Here is a 17,282-nt window from a genome sequence, read left to right as displayed (position 1 = left end):
GACAATTGATGCTAATTGCAAATCTTTCTTATCTACTCATTAAAGCTGCTTCCTGAAGTTTTCTCCTAGGCAACCAGGCTTTAGTGTGGAACTGCATTTCCCAAAATGGGGTACTGGAGGTGATTCGGGTGGTACTGGGAGGGAAATGTTTTATCTTAAATGGATGTATGTTTGTTTTAATGAGTATTAGGGGGAAAAGAGCCTTTCAAACCCATTCCCTGATTCCACAGATACTGCCTTCTGACAAGTTAGGGGGAATCAAGTAGGTTGATTAAAAGAAATATTCTTGATGGATAAGAGTGTGGGCCCCAGAGTCAGACCACCCAGATTCAAGCCCTGCCTCTGCTGGGCTTTGGCTGTGTGGCTTGGGGAAGTGACTGGACCTCTCTGGGTCTGTTTCCACATCTATGAAATCAGGAATAAACCCCATACCTCCTTTATAGGAATAAGGATTCAATGATTCCTTCACACGAAGTGCCTAGTAGCGGTCCTCAAGCCTAGCTGTCATTAGAATCAGGGAGGGGGTGGGGTACTGGGCGCAGTGGCACACACCTGTAATCCCAGCTACTTGGGAGGCTAAGGCAAGAGGATCACAAGTTGCAAGCCAGCTTAGGTAACTCAGAGAGACCCTAAAAAAATAGAATAGGAGAGGAGGAGTTCAATGAGACCCTGCCTCAGACTAAGAAGAACTCTTCTGGGCCAAAGCCTCTGACAGAAAATCCTGGGGGCACAACAGGGACTGAGATGGCTCCAGGCCTGCCCTCCCAGAGCTCAAAGTCCATCCCCAAGGGTGACGGCCGGGAGGGGTCGAGGCTGGAGTGGGGAGGCCCAGGCAGAGGCCTGTAGGCCAGTGTGGGGGAGCCCAGTAGAGGTGGTTGGGCTGCCATGAGGGAGCCCAGAGGAGGGGCCTGACCCAGCCTTGCAGAGGTTTCCTGGGAAGAGTAGAGGGAGGGGATTAGGATGGAAGAGGACCAAGAGCAGCAGGTCCCGCTGCCCTGCTCCCCCAGCTCCCCCTGCCGCCCTCCCCATCTTTCCACTTCAGCAGGCACCAGCTTGGGGCCAGGCCTGGGCCCCGGGAACCCAGGTGCCTCTGCCCCCTGCTGGCCACACTGCCCGTTGCACAGGCAGCCCAGCAACCTTCTGCATCTGTGGTCACCAGTCCAGTCCTTTGGAGGGGTAACCTGCTGCCCACGCGCAGCACCCCGAGGGCAGGCACCCTTGAGCTGACCACGCGCGAGCTCGCGGCCACCGCTGCCTGCACAGCTCTGTGGCGCGTAGCACTTTGTGTTCATTCGTGCCGCAAGCGCCTGATGTGCACCAGAGCCTTTGCTGGGTGCGGCAACAAAGTGGACAGGACCAGGGGAGACCGTAAGCACACAGTGACCAGTCACTGCTCAGGGACAGCGTCAGAGGAAACCCGGTGGATCTGAGAGTGGCTGTGGTGTGGGTCAGAGCTGGCTCTGACGTAGCCTAGTGGCAAGGGTAATGTCCCTGAGGAGGGGTCACTTATGCCAGGGAGAGGGACAGGAGGAGGGAACAGGTTCTGAAGGGGGCTGAGGTTTCAGGGGTGCTGCTCAGGTATCCTGATCTAGGATATAGTCATGCAGGTTTGCCTTGTAACTGTTCGTTAATGAGTGTGTGTGATGTTTCATACACTTCACCACATCGGGGCTGCTGTACACTTTTTTTTTTTGTAGTTGTAAATGGACAGCTTTATTTGTAGATGGACGCCTTTATGTGCTTAATATTTTTATGTGGTGCTAAGGATCCAACCCCGTGCCTCACACAAACTAGGCAAGCGCTCTGCCACTGAGCCCCAGCCCAGGCCCTGTTGAACACTTTTTGAGGGGAGGTACTGGGGGTAAAACTCAAGGCCTTTAGATGCTTTACTACTGAGCTCCCCTCAGCCTTGGCTATTTGAAATTTTTTAAAAATTAAAAAAAAAAAACAGGAAAGATGGAACATGTGGAGTGTTTACTTCTTTTTTTCTTTATTATTTGTTTGTTTGTTTTGGTACTGGGGATCAAACTCAGGACCCTCTGCCACTGAGCTACATCTCTGGCCCTTCTTCTTTTCCTTTTTTAATCTTCTTTTGGTGCCAGGATTGATACCAGTGGTGCTTAACTGCTGAGCCACCTCCCCAGCCCTTTATTTATTTGTTTGTTTGTTTGTTTGTTTGTGGTAGATACAATATTTTTATGTGGCACTGAGGATGGAACCCAGGGCCTCATGTGCTAGGCAAGCGCTCTACCACTGAGCCCCAGCCCCAGCCCTTCCAGCCCTTTTTATTTTTTATTTTGAGACAGGGTCTCACTAAGGTCTTAGGCTGTGCTCAAACTTGCAGTCCTCCTGCCTCAGCCTCTCAGGGCTCTGAGATTACAGGTGTGCTCACTGCACAGCTAGAGGGTTTACTTCTGAGAGGGAACCACAGGAGTGAAGTCCCTTAGAAGGAGAGTAGGGTGGCAACTTCAGGTCTCTGAGCTCTTGGTGTAGAAACCAAGGGTCGGAGAGGTTATCAGAGGTCAGAGACTCCCAGTCCTCCTGGCGCCGTCACGTCATGGAGTGTGGATGGATCCTGCAGCAGAGGCAAGCCAGGCAAGGTTTCAGCAGAGCGGGTGACGGGCAGACCTGGGTTTTGAAAGGTAGTTTAACGGCAAGACAAGAGGTAAAGCCTCGAGGGAGGGGCTGGCCGAGCTCAGAAGGATTAGGGGCTGGAGCAGGGGACAGAGCAGCTGCATGTGTGCACGTGTGTGCGTGTGTGGTGACGCCCCTGGGCAGGCACACACCGTGTGAGGAGGGAGGCACCACAAGTCTGGGCTGACTCCTGGACATCCAGGGCTGCTGCAGAGGGGAGTGCTTGAGATGTTTACAGGAAGAGAAGGCAGGGGCACAGCCCCAGAGGAACAGTCCTCAAGTTCTCTGGCCATGGCAGCGCCCGCCAAGCTGGACGTTGCAGACACTGCTCCCTCCTCGGGCTGACGTGTTTCTGCAGGGAGAGCCAGACAGACAGACAACTAAATCACCATGTGGTGTGCCAGGTGGCAGTGAGTGCAGGGGAGAAAAACCCAACAGAACATTGTGGGAGTCCCAGAAAGCGCCCCGAGGGCGGGGATGTGCTGTAGGAAGCCAGGGCGAGGTCCATGCAGCTGAAGGAGCAAACGCCACCAGGACCCAGGAACCACTCACTGTGCTCCAGGAGTGCTCAGAGGGCCAGCGGGGGTGCAGCAGGGGCCCAAGGGGCGAGTGGCACAAGGTCACATGGGCAGGGTGGGTAGGAGCAGTTCTAGCAGGCGCATGACTATGGTCACGTGCTTGGGGGACTTGGGAGACACTGGAGCTGTGATCTGTCTTTAAAATGATCGCTTGGGTGTCTGGGAGAAGTGGACTGTTTTGGGGGGAGAGGGGATGAGAATGGAGGGCAAAATCCAAGGGCTGCCAGGAAAGGGATAGGCCTTACCGTGCCCCAGCAGGGACCCCCACTCGCTCGCTTCCACCCCAGCTCAAGCCCCTGCCATGGAAGCTGCTGCAGCCTGTGCCCATCGATGACTCCCGTGGCTTCCCAGACCCTCCCCCCAGACGTTCGTCATGGGAGCCCGGCTGCCAGGCACGCTGCCAGGCGCCAGTGCCTGCACTGGGCACCACAGTGGGCTGGGTGATGCCAGGCGGGCAGCCACCTGGCCCCCGCCCTCCCCCGAGGCAGCTCACGCTCCACAGCTCTCTGGGCTCCACAGCAATTTGTCAGGGCTGTTGAGGGGCAATCAGAGACTCCTCTCCACGTGGAGCTGACGCAGCTGGGCGTTCCCAGCAAGCAGGAAGCACGTGGCCTGGCTTCCCCAAGCTGTGCCAGCAGTCTCCGGGATACCATCTGGGGGCACAGCCTTGAAAGGTAATCTGGGGGCCCTGGGATCTGCTAGGGCCTGCCCTGCCTGTGTGTGTGAGGTCGGGACCACAGATGGCAGACCTGTGCAGAGTCACAATCAGCTTGGGAAGTGGAACTGTTCCAGGCTATGTCCTAGAACTCAAAGGAATGAGGAGCCAGGCAGAGATCTGTGGAGAGAGGGAGCATGCAAAGGCCCTGAGGTAGAAGCGTTTCTGGAATGTTTGCTGAACAGCTTCCAGGTGGTTGCCACAGAGGAGGCAGAGGGGAGTAGAGGACTTGAGGGCAGGAAGGAGACGGGACTGATGGGAGGACTCTGGTTTTCTCCCTGAGGGAGCTGGAACCAGAAGAGAGTCCTGAGTGCTGTGGAGGTTGGTGACGATGCAGGAGGAAGCAGGGAGCCCAAAGAGCAGGCCACTGTGATGTCTTGGTGGACCAGCAGTGCTTGGCAGGGGGGTGCGGAGCAACTGGATCAGGATCCATTTTGAGCCCCTCTGGGTTTGTTTGGTTGGTTGGTTGGTTGGTTTTGGGGGGCTTTGTTTTGGTTTGGTTTGGTTTGGTTTGGTCAGTATTAGGAATTGAACCCAGGAGCACTTTATTCCTGAGCTACATCCCCAGTCCTTTCTTTCTTCCTTTTTCTTTCTCCCTTTTTTTTTTTTTTTTGTTTGTACTGAAGACGGAGTCCAGAGGCACTTTACCACTGAACTACGTTCCGCTCCTTTTTATTTTTTATTTTGAGAAAGGATCTTGCTAGGTTACTGAGGCTGGCCTCAAACTCGGGATCCTCCTGTTTCAGCCTCCAGAGTCACTGGGATTGCAAGGATCCCAGTGTGCACCACCACAACTGACTCCATTTTGAGTCTCCTCCATGTCCTCTCTGCACTTCCTGTAGGCCTGTCACTTCTGCTCCTCAAGCCCAGGGCAGGTGTGGCCACTCCATGACTCTACACTGGAGGGTGATTGTTCCAGCCACATCAGAGAGAGAAAGGAAGACTGGTCCAGCAGTTCAGGCCAGGTGGCCCAGGCCCTCTGGAGGCTCCCTGAGTGTGGGTGTGCAGTGTGATTTCCGCTCTGCCCCCAACTGCCCATGTCCAGATTGCAGCTTCCCCACTTGCCCATTTCCCACCTGTCAGATAGGATGAGGGTGGGAGCATGGTCTAAGGTTGAAAGGATGCACTGAGACCATGAATCTGAAGAACTCCGCCCAGGACCTGAGACATTGCCAGGGCTTAGAGCTATCAGAGCTGCTGTTTGCTTTCATTTACTGTGTGTTCATCATTGGGATTGTTGGTAGTGGTTAGAAACACTGAAACAGGACTGGGGTTGTGGCTCAGTGAAAGAGCACATGCCTAGCATCTGTGAGGCACTGGGTTCGATTCTCAGCACCACGCATAAATAAATAAATAAGTGTTAATTGACAACTAAAAAATTTTTTTTTTTTTTTTTTTTTGGTACCAGGAATTAAACTCTGGGGCACTCGACCACTGAGCCACATCCCCAGCCCTATTTCGTATTTTATTTAGAGACAGGGGCTCACTGCATTGCTTCGCGCCCTGCCATTGCTGAGGCTGGCTTTGAACATGCAATCCTCCTGCCTCAGCCTCCCAAGCCGCTGGGATTACAGATGTGAGCCACTGCACCCAGCTAAAAAAATATTTTAAAAAAGAACCACTGAAACAGACTTCCTTGATTTACATCTTGGCTCTGCCCCTACTGGGTGCATCATTTGTAGCAACGTCTTCAGTCTTTCTGGGCCCCAGTTTCTCCACCTGAAACATGGTAGTAGTGTCCTACCCCAGGGGTTGCAGGCAACTAAATGGGGCTGACTGAGCTCAGTGCCACCTGCACTACCACTGCTCTTCCTCCTGAGGGGCCACAGCTCATTCCCTTTGTACCTGTCACCCACCCAGGACCACTGACCAGGGCCCCTGCAGAGTCCCAGGGCTGGACAGATCAGAGGCACTGCACATTACAGATTCTCTACCTAGTCTCTGCCTTTTCCGTTCTTTTGGCAAGCTGCAGAACTGTTTACTGCTCCCCTGAGATACAAAGCAGACAAGCATATGTCCTCCCTGAGCTTGGAACCTGGTCAGATAGCCATCCTTATCCACCACACCACGCTGCCTGATTTTTTCAGATCCGCTCTGAGGCCACAGGAACACACATGACTACAGCTGGTGCTTCAGAAAGAACCTTTACTCTCTTAATGCACAGATGGGGTCAGGATTCCACCCCGTGCAACATACAGAGAAGCAACATGCATGCCTAGCACCTGACACAGCTCATGTTCTATGGGGTGTGTGGGAGGGGGCGCCCCCTCCCACAGAGGGACTGGATCAAGATGCACAGTGTCTTCAGGGGAATAATGATCTCACAAGGCCCTGTTGAGCTAGCAGGACTGAAGACCTTGTCATGGGAGTGCTTTCAGCTGCAAGTAACAAAGTCCCAGCTCAATTGGCAGAAGTTTGCTTATTATTTTTATTTATTTTTATTTTCAATTGATAATAACAATTGCATTTGTTTAAGCAGTACAGCCTGATGCTTTGGTTTATGTTTATATTACCAAAAAATTCAGTCAGGCTAATTATTAATGTATCTCTCACTTTAAACCAACTTACCATTTTGAGGAGGGTGGTTTGTTTTGTTTTTTTTCTTGGTATTGGGACTTGAACCCAGGGGCACTTTACCACTGAACCACATCTCTGACTCTTTTTATGTTTCATTTGAGACAGCGTCTCACTCAGTTGCTTAGGGCCTCACTAAGTTGCTGAGGCTGGTATGTAACTTGTGGTCCTCCTGCCTCAGCCTCCCAAGTCTGGGATTACAGGCATGCACCGTCATATCCAGCTCCAACTTAGCTTTGTGTGTGTGTGTGTGTGTGTGTGTGTGTGAGAGAGAGAGAGAGAGAGAGAGAGAGAAGAACATTAAAAATTACTATTTGAGCAATTTTTAAATATACATTATTTTTAAAATGTATTTATTTTACAATAGAGGGCATTTTTTTAAATATTTATTTTTTAGTTGTAGGTGGTGGACACACTATCTTTATTTCATTATTATGTGGTGCTGAGGATCAAACCCAGTGCCTCAAGTGTGCTAGGTGAGCACTCTACCACTGAGCCACAACTCCAGCCCCCAAAAGAAAGCATTTTGACACATTGTACACAAATGGAGCAAAATTTCTCCTTCTTCTGGCTGTACATGGTGCAGAGTCACTCCAGTAGTGTAATAACACATGTATATAGAGTAATAGTGTCTGTCTCGTTCAATTGTCCTTCCCATCCCCACAGCCCTAGCCCTCCCCACACTCCACTCTACATAAACGAAAGTTCCTTCATTTTTCCCTGTCCCCCTGCCCCACTATGGATCAGCATCCACTTATCAGAGAAAACATTCAGCTTTTGGTTTGGGGGGATTGGCTTATTTCACTTAGCATGACATTCTCTGGTTTTATACATTTACCAGGAAATGCCATAATTTCATTCTTTTTTAAGGCTGAGTAATATTCAATTGTGTATATGTACCACATTTTCTTTATCCATTCATCTACTGAAGGGCATCTAGGTTGGTACCATAGTTTAGCTATTGTGAATTGAGCCGCTTGCTAGAAACATTGATGTGGCTGTGTCACTGTAGTATGCTGATTTTAAGTCCTTTGGGTATAAACCAAGGAGTGGGATAGCTGGGTCAAATGGTGGTTCCATTCCAGGTTTTCTGAGATATCTCCATACTGCTTTCCAGAGTGGTTGCACCAATTTGCAGTCCCACCAGCAATGTATGAGTGTACCTTTTCCCCCACATTCTCGCCAATATTTATTATTGCTTGTATTCTTGATAATTGCCATTCTAACTGGAATGAGATGAAATCTTAGTTTTGATTTGCATTTCTCTAATTGCTAGAGATGATGGTTTGAATCCATCCTGTTGTTCAGGAAGTCAGGTCCTAAGCTGACATGCTGAAGATTTGGGCCTACTTTTTCTTCTATTAGGCACAGGGTCTCTGTTCTAGTGTCTAAGTCTATGATCCACTTTGAGTTGATTTTTGTGCAGGGTGAGAGAGAGGTTTAATATCATTTTGCTACATATGGATTTCCAGTTTTCCTAGCACCATTTGTTGAATAGGCTATATTTTCTCCAATGTATGTTTTTGGCACCTCTGTCTAGTATGAGGTAACTATATTTATGTGGGTTTGTCTCTGTGCCTTCTATTTTGTACCATTAGTCTACATGTCTATTTTGGCACCAATACTGGGCCGTTTTTTGCCATTGCTCTGAAATATATATTATACATGGTCACTGTGCAGTGCAATAGATCACTAAAGTTGACTCCCCCAATCTGAAACTTTGTCTGCTGTGATCAATATTTTCCCTTTCCCCAATTCTCTCTCCTGAGGCAAATGTATCACCTTCCAGAACTCAAGGTTAGAGAAGGCCCAAGGTTGGGTCATTTATTGACTCCAGGACCCAAGTTCTTTCCCTGTCTTGTCTTGTTTTGTTTTGATTTTTCCAAGGTTGTGGAACCCAGGGCCTACACATGCTAGGCAGGTGCTCTACCACTGAGCCACACCTAGACTGAGGTGTCAGGTGGCCACTTCCTGTTTGCCCTGTGCCAAGTTTATATGGTTTAACCTGACTTGTGTCCTTGACACCTCCCCAGTATCATTCCCTTCAGACGTAATCAGATGGTGTATACTCCTCCAGAGATTTTTCTCCAAACCTGTACCAACCCAGTTCTTTGAAACATTTTGACCATTACCCAAAGTAGAAAAACATTTTACATTATAACCCAACACAGACATCTGGAATTTTCACTAAATACTTAACTTATGTGATCACACTGACATATTTTTTAGTCTATTTCTTTTTTTTTCCCCCTGCTCAGAACTGCTAAGACTTGCACCGGGTGTAAAGTACTTGCCTAACGTGTATGAGGCTCTGGATTCTATCCCCAGAAACTAAAAAATAAAATAAGAGAATAGAACTGTTAAGACCTACCAGGAACAATGTCACACGCATATCATCTAAGCCATTCAGGAAGCTGAGGCAGGAGGAGCCCAAGTTTGAGTCCAGCCTGGACAACTTAGCAAGACTCTGTCTTAAGATAAAATTAAAAGGACTGAAGATGTGACTCAGGAGTAAAAATCCCCTGGGTTCAAACCCCAGTACCACCAAAAAAACAAATTAAGACCCACTAAGTCTATTTCATGACCTACAGTTGGAGAAGCACTGCTAATTTCCTTCCTATAAAAGAAAAAAATCATAACCATATTTCATATATATACATACATATTATATATAAACACAAGTATATGTGTGTATGTATATAGAGATTTTTGTCTGGCTGGGTGTAAAAAGGGCTGGGGATGTAGCTTAGTAGTACACTGCCCCTGGTTCCATCTCAATCATTCAGACCATTTCCACCTTTTCTTATCATTTTGGTTTTTTCCCAGTTTTTCTTGGTCATAACAGCACTTCTATGAGCATCCCCGTGTGTACAAATGAGTATTGTGCAACTTTTCCGTGGTGTGGTTTGTGGGGGGCCAAACACCAGGCTGACGCCCTTGGGTTGCTTCTGAGCTCCGAAGCCCTCGCCTCCTTGGGGAAGCCTCCCTGCACCTCCGTAGTGTCATGAGGTCCATGCTCATGGTGATGTGCTTCGGGGCTTCCTGGATATCTCCTCACAGTGTGCAACCTTTGTCCATTAATAGACATTGCTGAATGGTAGAAAGCATATGTTGCTTTTTAAATCCAGCCTACAAGTCTCTGCCTTCTGAATAGGTTTAGACCATTTCCTTTTTTCTTCTTTTCTTCCCTTTTCGTGGTATTAGGGATTGAACCCTGGGCCTTGGCCAAGCTAGGTAAGCAAGCTCAGGTGAGCTGTATCTCCCAGCCCTTTTTATTAGTATTATTTTATTGAGACAAGCTCTCACTAAATTGCCCATACTGACCTCAAACTTGCAATCCTTCTGCCTCAGCCTTCCAGGTAAGCTGGCATTACAGCCATTCATAATCGTGTCTGGCTAAACTGTTTTTTGGTTTTGTATACTGGAGGATTGAACCTGGGGATGCCTGAGTCACTATTATAGGCATGTGCCACTGCACCCCACTAAACCATTTACATTAATTAATTAATTTAACTTTTTTGGGTACTGGGTATTTAACCCAGGTGTGCTTTATATATCCCCAGCCCTTTTATTTTTTTTTTATTTTGAGATAGTGTCTTGCTAAATTACTTAGAGCCTTTCTAAATTGCTGAGGCTGGCCTTGAATTTACTATCCTCCTGCCTCAACCTCCTGAGTCACTGGGATTACAGGTATGAGCACTGCGCCTGGCTTAATGTAATTATTGATAATAGTTTTATACTTGATACTTTGCTATTTGTTTTCTTTATGTTTACTATCTTTCTTGCTTCTGTTTTTCCTTTATTGCTTTAGACTATGTAAATTTAATTTAGTGTGTCTTTTGGAAGTTCACTCTTATATACCTGTTTTTTGTTGTTATTGGTGTTGTTATTACAGTATGCATCTATCAGTGTGATTCAGGTTAATACTAACTTCATTCCAGTAATACATGAAAATTTTTCTCTAGTATAGCCCTACTCCTTCCCTTTCTTTGTGCAGTTTTATCACATATATGATATAAACCCAACAACAGAGTTAATTATTGCCTTTGTCTTTAAGTAAAGGTGAGAGAAGAAATGTGAAAGCATAAATCTATAGTCATTTTTTAAAAACTGCATGTTAAAGGCTGAGGTTGTGGCTTAGCAGTAGAGTGCTAGCAAGTGCAAGGCCCTGGGTTCGATCCTCAGCGCCATATAAAAATAAATAAATAAAGGTATTGTGTCCAACTACAACTGAAAATAAATATTGTTTTTAAAAAACTGCATGTTGTGCTGGGATTGTGGCTCAGTGGTAGAGTGTTCACCTTGCATGCATGAGACACTGGGTTTGATCCTCAGCACCACATAAATATAAAATAAAGATATTGTGTCCACCTATAACTAAAAAAATTTTTTTTAATTTAAAAAACTGCATGTTAATTATCTGGATTAATTTCTTTTAGTGTGAGGACTTCCTGTATTGTTTCTTATTAGGCAGATGTGCTAACAACACATATTTTCTCTCTTTCTCTTTGTTAAATGGGAACATCTTTAGATTGCCTTTACTTTTTTCAAGGGTAGTTTTTCTGGATATAGAATTCTGGGTTATAGAATTATTTCAGTGCTTTGAAAATGACATTTTATTCTATTGTTTCACATGAAAAGTCAGCAGTTAATTTTATCAGTGTTTCTCTGTAAGCGATGAGTCTTTTCTCTGGATACTTTCAAGATTTTTATCTTAGTATTTTACTTTCAGGTGTTTTTTAAGATGTAGGTCTCTTTATTTATTATACTTGTGGTTTGTTGAGCTTTTTAAATGTTTAGATTAATGACTTTTTAAAATCAGATTTAGGAAGTTTTCAGTCATTATTTCTTCAGATATTTCTTCTGCCCCTTTCTCTCATCTCCTTTTGAAACTCTTTATTATATGCTCTCTTTTTGGTATCAGGGATTGAACTCAGGGTCACTCAACCACTGAGTCCCATCCCCATCCCTATTTTGTATTTTATTTAGAGACAGGGTCTCACTGAGTTGCTTAGCGACTCACCTTTGCTAAGGTTGGCTTTGAACTCTCTATCCTCCTGCCTCAGCCTCCCGAGCTTCTGAGATTATAGGTGTACGGTGTGCCACTGTGCCTGGCTTTTTGTTATATACTCTTAATGTCTCCTTGGAGCCACAGATTCCCTAGGTTCCTACCCACTTCAGCAGTTTGTCAAGCTTAGTGCTTTCCAGATTATTGTATGCCTTTGGTCATTTTTCAGAGTGCTTGAAAGGGTTTTTGGTTTGTTAGTTTGGGCCTCTTTGGGAAGAGGATTTGCCAGTCTCCTCCTCTGGCCACAGTCAAAAGTCCCATCCACTAAATCGACCTTCAGAAAGGATTTACTAGCTTATATTTCAAAGGTATCTTCTATTTTGTCATTAAATATCTCTTATTTCGAATGGAATTTCATTAAAATTTTTTCTTTAATTGACCAGGCACAATGGTGTGCACCTGTAATTGCAACTGCTTGGGAGGCTGAGACAAGAAAGAGGATTGCATGTTTGAGGCTAGGCTGAGAAACTTAGTGCAACCCTAACTCAACATTTTTTTAAAAAGGGCTGCGGATGTAGCTCAGTATTAGAGTGCTTGGCTAGCGCGTGTGTGGTCCTAGGTTGAATTCCCCGTACCACCCAAAAAAAAAAAAAAATTAAAGTTGATTTCCTGCAGCATTTGTGTCCCTAAAGTTTAGGTCCAGTTGATATCAGTAGGTTGTTGTAACATTAATTCAACAAAAATCTAATATTTAGCTTAGGGAGCTGTAGTCTTAGACTAGCTAACTATAGTATCTGACATGTACTAAGTGCTTCATAAAAGCATACATAGCAAAATATATTCTTTTTTTTTTTAAGAGAGAATTTTTTAATATTTATTTTTTAGTTTTTGGGGGACACAACATCTTTATTTTATTTTTATGTGGTGCTGAAGATCGAACCCAGCACCTCACACATGCCAGATGAGCGCACTACCGCTTGAGCCACATCCTCAGCCCCGCAAAATATATTCTTTAAAAATTATACATAGCATGTACAAGATCCTGGATTTGGTCCTCATCACCTGGAAAAAAATATGACAAGTTATAGAATAATCGGTATGATCCAATAATGAAAAAGCAAAATCTTCCCACCTCCCCTCCCCCCAGTAAAAGCCGCTTTCTCTGTTTTTAATGCCCAGATGAAAAGGAAGGAAATAGAGCAGCCTGTGAACCATGGTCACCTAGAGACAGGTGGCAGATGGGACTCCGCCTTCAACTGCGTAGCTCCCACAGCAGGGGCCGGGGGGGCCTTTTTTTTTTTTTTTTTTTTTTTTTTAAGAAAGAGTGAGAGAGAGGGAGAGAGAGAATTTTAATATTTATTTTTTAGTTTTCGGCGGACACAACATCTTTGTTGGTATGTGGTGCTGAGGATCGAACCCGGGCCGCACGCATGCCAGGCGAGCGCGCTACCGCTTGAGCCGCATCCCCAGCCCCCCGGGTGCCTTTTTAGGTTCCCGTATTGCTGGAGTGGGTCGGGTCTCTGCAGGGACCCCCTTTTCTCTAGGCTTCCATGTCGGGGAACATCCTGCAGCAGTACAGCCCATGGTGACATGTCTAGGGTCCGTGAACTTCTTCCCTTCATTTTTTCTTTGCAGTGACATGGGCTCACGGGCTGGCTTCCCTGCTCAGGTTTACAAAACTGCCAGCGCAGAGACTCCTCGGCCCTCCCAGCTGGCCCAGGCCAGCCCCTTCCAGCTCTCCACCTCTGTCCCCAAGTCCTTCTTCTCCAAGCAGCCTGTGCGCAATAAGCACCCAATAGGGTGGAAGAGGACGGACGAGCCCCCGCCACGGCCTCTCACCTTCACCGACCCCAAGAAGTAAGTGCCTGGGTGGGCAGTGAGGCCAGGTGGGTCGCTCTGGTGGCAAAGAGAGTGACACTTACTCGCCGAGAAGCCAAGTCCACACACTGGGGATATGGCAGGGAACCTGGCCGAGGTCCCCACTATCGGGAACTGATGCTCAGGTCTGGGTGAGGGGCGGAGGGCACGCAGTGGGTCAGCAGGGGCTCGGCTATGATGGCATCTGCGTGAAGAGCTTTGGTAGGAGAAGGAAGCAACAGTCAAGACCCCGAGGTGTGGCCATGGGAGGAGGGTCCAGTAGCAGGAACCCTGTGAGCAAGGGGAGGGTGTGGGACATGAGGTCAGGGTAGCAGTAGGGCAGATGGTGGCGAGTCCTGTGGCATCTGCTCTGACTGACATGGGGCTGTGGAGGGTGTGGCACGGCTAGGAGATGTTCTGAACTGCTAATAGGTCCCTGTGGCTGCATGTGGGGAACATCCTGGAGGAGCACTGTCAGGGTCCACTGGGACGTGGGGACGGGAGCAGGGCAAGAGCCACCAAGGCGAGGAGGGCAGGCTCGGGACGGATGATCTGGAACTGCAGCAGACAGGGCTTGCTGGCAAGTTGGAGGTGCTGGGAGAGAAGAGGACAGGTGGCCAGTAGCCCTCCACCTGGGATGGCTGCTCCGGAGGACTGCGGGGCTGGAGCTGCCCCTGCAGGCAGCTGGCTCTTTGGCACCAGAGCCTCTCGGCCTGGCACAGCCACCATGGGCCGCTGCACAGTGCTGAGCTGATGGGCGGCCGCACGTGAGTGGTCATCTCCAGAAACCAAGGAGGAGATGGGCCTTGGAAGAGCTTCTGCCGTCACCTCAGGGCCTACCTCAGGGCAGGGTACTGACCAGGAGGACCCCAAGCAACCTCGTCCAGAGGCGACCCCTTCACCTGGGGCCTTTGGGGGCATGAGGTGAGGGAGTTGGGGCCTGGGAGAGATGGCGCTCCCCAGGTGGGTGTGGTAAGCGCACAGCCCTACAGGTCAGAGGATGGTGTCTTGGCTCCATGTCACCGTGATGGAAGCTCCTAGAGGGTCAGTCCCTCACCTGGAACCCACAGGTGGTCCTCAGTCCTGTCCCTCGGCTGCCATAAGGAATTCTCACGGTCCCTATGAAGCACCCGGCCACCCCAGCTGAGGACCCAGAGCGCCGGGTGCTGTGTGTGGAACGCAGCTTTCACCACGAGCACAGCCTGGGGTGACGCAGGGCAGCAGGTGGACGCAGGTTCTGAGTGTCCTCAGTTTCCCAGGCTGCAAAAGGAAGAAAGGCGCACCTACGTCCCAGGGGTGGTCCGAGGGTGCCGGTGCTCCCCCTGGCACGCAGGTCCAGAGGCCCTTGGCTCCGGCTCAGGAGAGACCAGGGAAGGCCTGGTTCACAAGCCCAGGCCCAGCACCCAGCAGGGCTGTCCCCGCCTCTGCTCTCTGGCCTCTCCCAGCCGCCCTTCCAGGACAGTCAGCCCGCTGCCTGGGGCACAGCCCGGCGAGTCTCCTTGCCAACCACGTTGGCAGAACCCCCAGCTCAGCCGGGCTGACAGCGGGCAGTGCTAATTAGCTTAATTAACCAGGGCCCGAGGGAGCCACCCCAGTTGGAGGCCAGAACTCCAGTCCTCTGGGACCAGCCCAGCCACGTCTGGCCACTGGTTGCCTTCGGCTCCTGGGCCAACTGTGGGAGGAGGAGCTGCTGCTGCCTGTCCTGACTGCACAGCCGTCGCTGCAGCCTGCCTTCCTTCCTTCCTTTTCTGCCCCAGAGCGTCCCGCGCCGTGGCAGAGTGCACCCTTAGACAGCATGGGTGAGTCAGAGGTACTCTGTCCGGTTCCATTAGAAAGGATCTTGGAGACGTTCTCTTCATTTATGCTTTAAAAGGGGAACCGGGGTTAAAAAAAAAATGCACAAAAGGATTTGTGTTGAAAAATAAGCCTCTCCCCCAACCCCGTCCCATAGCTCCCTCCTAGAAGCAATGTTGTTTCATTTCTTGTGCCTCTGGAAGGACAGGTGCCTGAGAAGACCCGGCACAGGTGACACATGCTCTTCCCTTGCGCCCATTGACATCAGCATGGCCACCTGTCTTCTGCCTTCCTCCCTTGCTCTTTTCTCTTCACATCTCTTGGCACTGGTCCAAATTAGGGCATAGAAGGTGGCCTTGCCCTTGTCAGCAGTCAGAGAGCAGCCCATTTTATCCCCAGAGGTCATTAGGATTTGACAGAGATCTAGAGAAAAAACAAGATTAGGGATGTGTAGGCCTAGTTTAGTTTGGTTTGGCTTTTTTGTTTTTTGTTTGTTTGTTTGTTTATTTTTTTAAAGAGAGAGTGAGAGAGAGAGAGAGAGAGAATTTTAATATTTATCTTTTAGTTTTCGGCGGACACAACATCTTTGTTGGTATGTGGTGCTGAGGATCGAACCCGGGCCGCACGCATGCCAGGCGAGCGCGCTACCGCTTGAGCCACATCCCCAGCCCTGGTTTGGCTTTTTTGATGCTTAGCATGCATGAGGCCCTGAGTTCAACACCCAGCACCAAAAAAAAAGAAAGAAAGAAAATAGCCAGGCACAATGGTGCACACCTGTTATCTCAGCAACTCAGGAGGCGGAGGCAGGAGGATCGCAAGTTTGAGGCCAGCCACAGTAACTTAGAGAGACCCTATTTCCAAAAAGAAGGCAGAGAAGGGAGAGCATTGGAAATGTGGCTCAGTGGTAAAGTGTCCCTGGATTCAATATCTAGTACCAAAGGAAAAAAAAATCTGAAGATTCTTCAGAAAGAAGAGGATAAGAAAAGCAATACCAGCACCTTGAGAGGCTCAGGCAGGAGGATCACGAGTTCAAAGCCAGCCTCAGCAAAAAGAGAGGCGCTAAGCAACTGAGAGAGACCCCGTACAACATAGGGCTGGGGATGTGGCTCAGTGGTTGAGTGACCCCTAAGTTCAATCCCCGATACCAAAAAAAAAAAAGGAAAAACAAAAGTGGTCAACTAAGGGCTGGGCCACAGCTCCGATGGTGGAGCACTTGCCTGGCGTGCACAAGGCCCTGAGTTCAAGCCCTAGCACTTCGGAGGGGTGGGGGGATCAACTGAGCTGGATTTGCCATGCTTCTCCCCTGTAGGCGTGTTCTCAGCAGCCCCCCAGGAGCATCAGAACACAGGCTGCCATAGGTGGGATGGTGCAGATGGAGGGTCACAGGAGAAGTTTCTAGCATGATGTCCCCTAGTGAGCCAGCCTTCCTCCTAAGAACTAGGAATGCCTTGTTGAGAATACTAGAGTTCCTGGAGTCTGGGAAGGTGATTTTAGGAAATGAATATAAATGAAATAGAACAGGGAAGGAGAGTGTGTGTGGAGGGTGGGGGGTTGGTGCTGAGGATTGAATCCAGGGCTTACCAGGACTCTACCACTGAGGCCAGATCTACTACCTCTACAAAGTAGGGGCCTGTGCTGAGGGAAGATTCTGGAAAATGCCAAAATCAAAGGTGGGGGAAAAGGAGGCCCCTTTCATCTTCCATGGTGAAGGGGTGTGTGCATCTCTTTCTGTCTCTGTGTCTGTCTCTCTGTCCTCCAGACCTAAAGCTTCTCATCTGCCTGGAGAATACACTTGCCTAATCTGGGTGGAGCAGCATTTCCCCCACCTGAGCTCTAGGCTGGGGAGGGATGTGACCTGATAAAAAAAGAAAACTTGGCACCTTCTCTTCTTCCCTTTGTTAAAATCCCAAGGCTGGCAACTGAGAAAGAGAAAGAAAATGCAGACTTCAAAACCCTCGGGAGCCCAAGACATCTTATTTCTTCTGTAGGCTCAGAGGCTCTTTCTTGTATTACAAAACGATGAAGGTCAGGTATCAGCCTTTTTCAAACTAATTGTTATTATTTTTGTTATCATCATCATCATTAGTATGGTGAAATAAATTCACAGTTCAAAGGGTGTTAG

At 48.5% G+C, this 17,282-nt stretch overlaps 1 protein-coding gene across 1 annotated transcript in view; it reads left to right on the top strand.

Annotated features, from left to right (window-relative positions):
- Window positions 1-17,282, top strand: part of Sipa1l3 (signal induced proliferation associated 1 like 3) — a 226,555-nt gene that overhangs the window by 194,072 nt on the left and 15,201 nt on the right. Inside the window, exon 16 of the mRNA XM_026412165.2 lies at window positions 13,145-13,366. Coding sequence (XP_026267950.2) covers window positions 13,145-13,366 — 222 coding nt within the window. The remainder of the gene's footprint in view (window positions 1-13,144; window positions 13,367-17,282) is intronic.

The sequence above is a fragment of the Urocitellus parryii genome, chromosome 15, assembly GCF_045843805.1.
Source record: "Urocitellus parryii isolate mUroPar1 chromosome 15, mUroPar1.hap1, whole genome shotgun sequence".
Lineage (NCBI taxonomy): Eukaryota > Metazoa > Chordata > Mammalia > Rodentia > Sciuridae > Urocitellus > Urocitellus parryii.
Note: the sequence above shows the minus strand (reverse complement) of the source record. Positions and strands in the feature narration are given on the sequence as shown.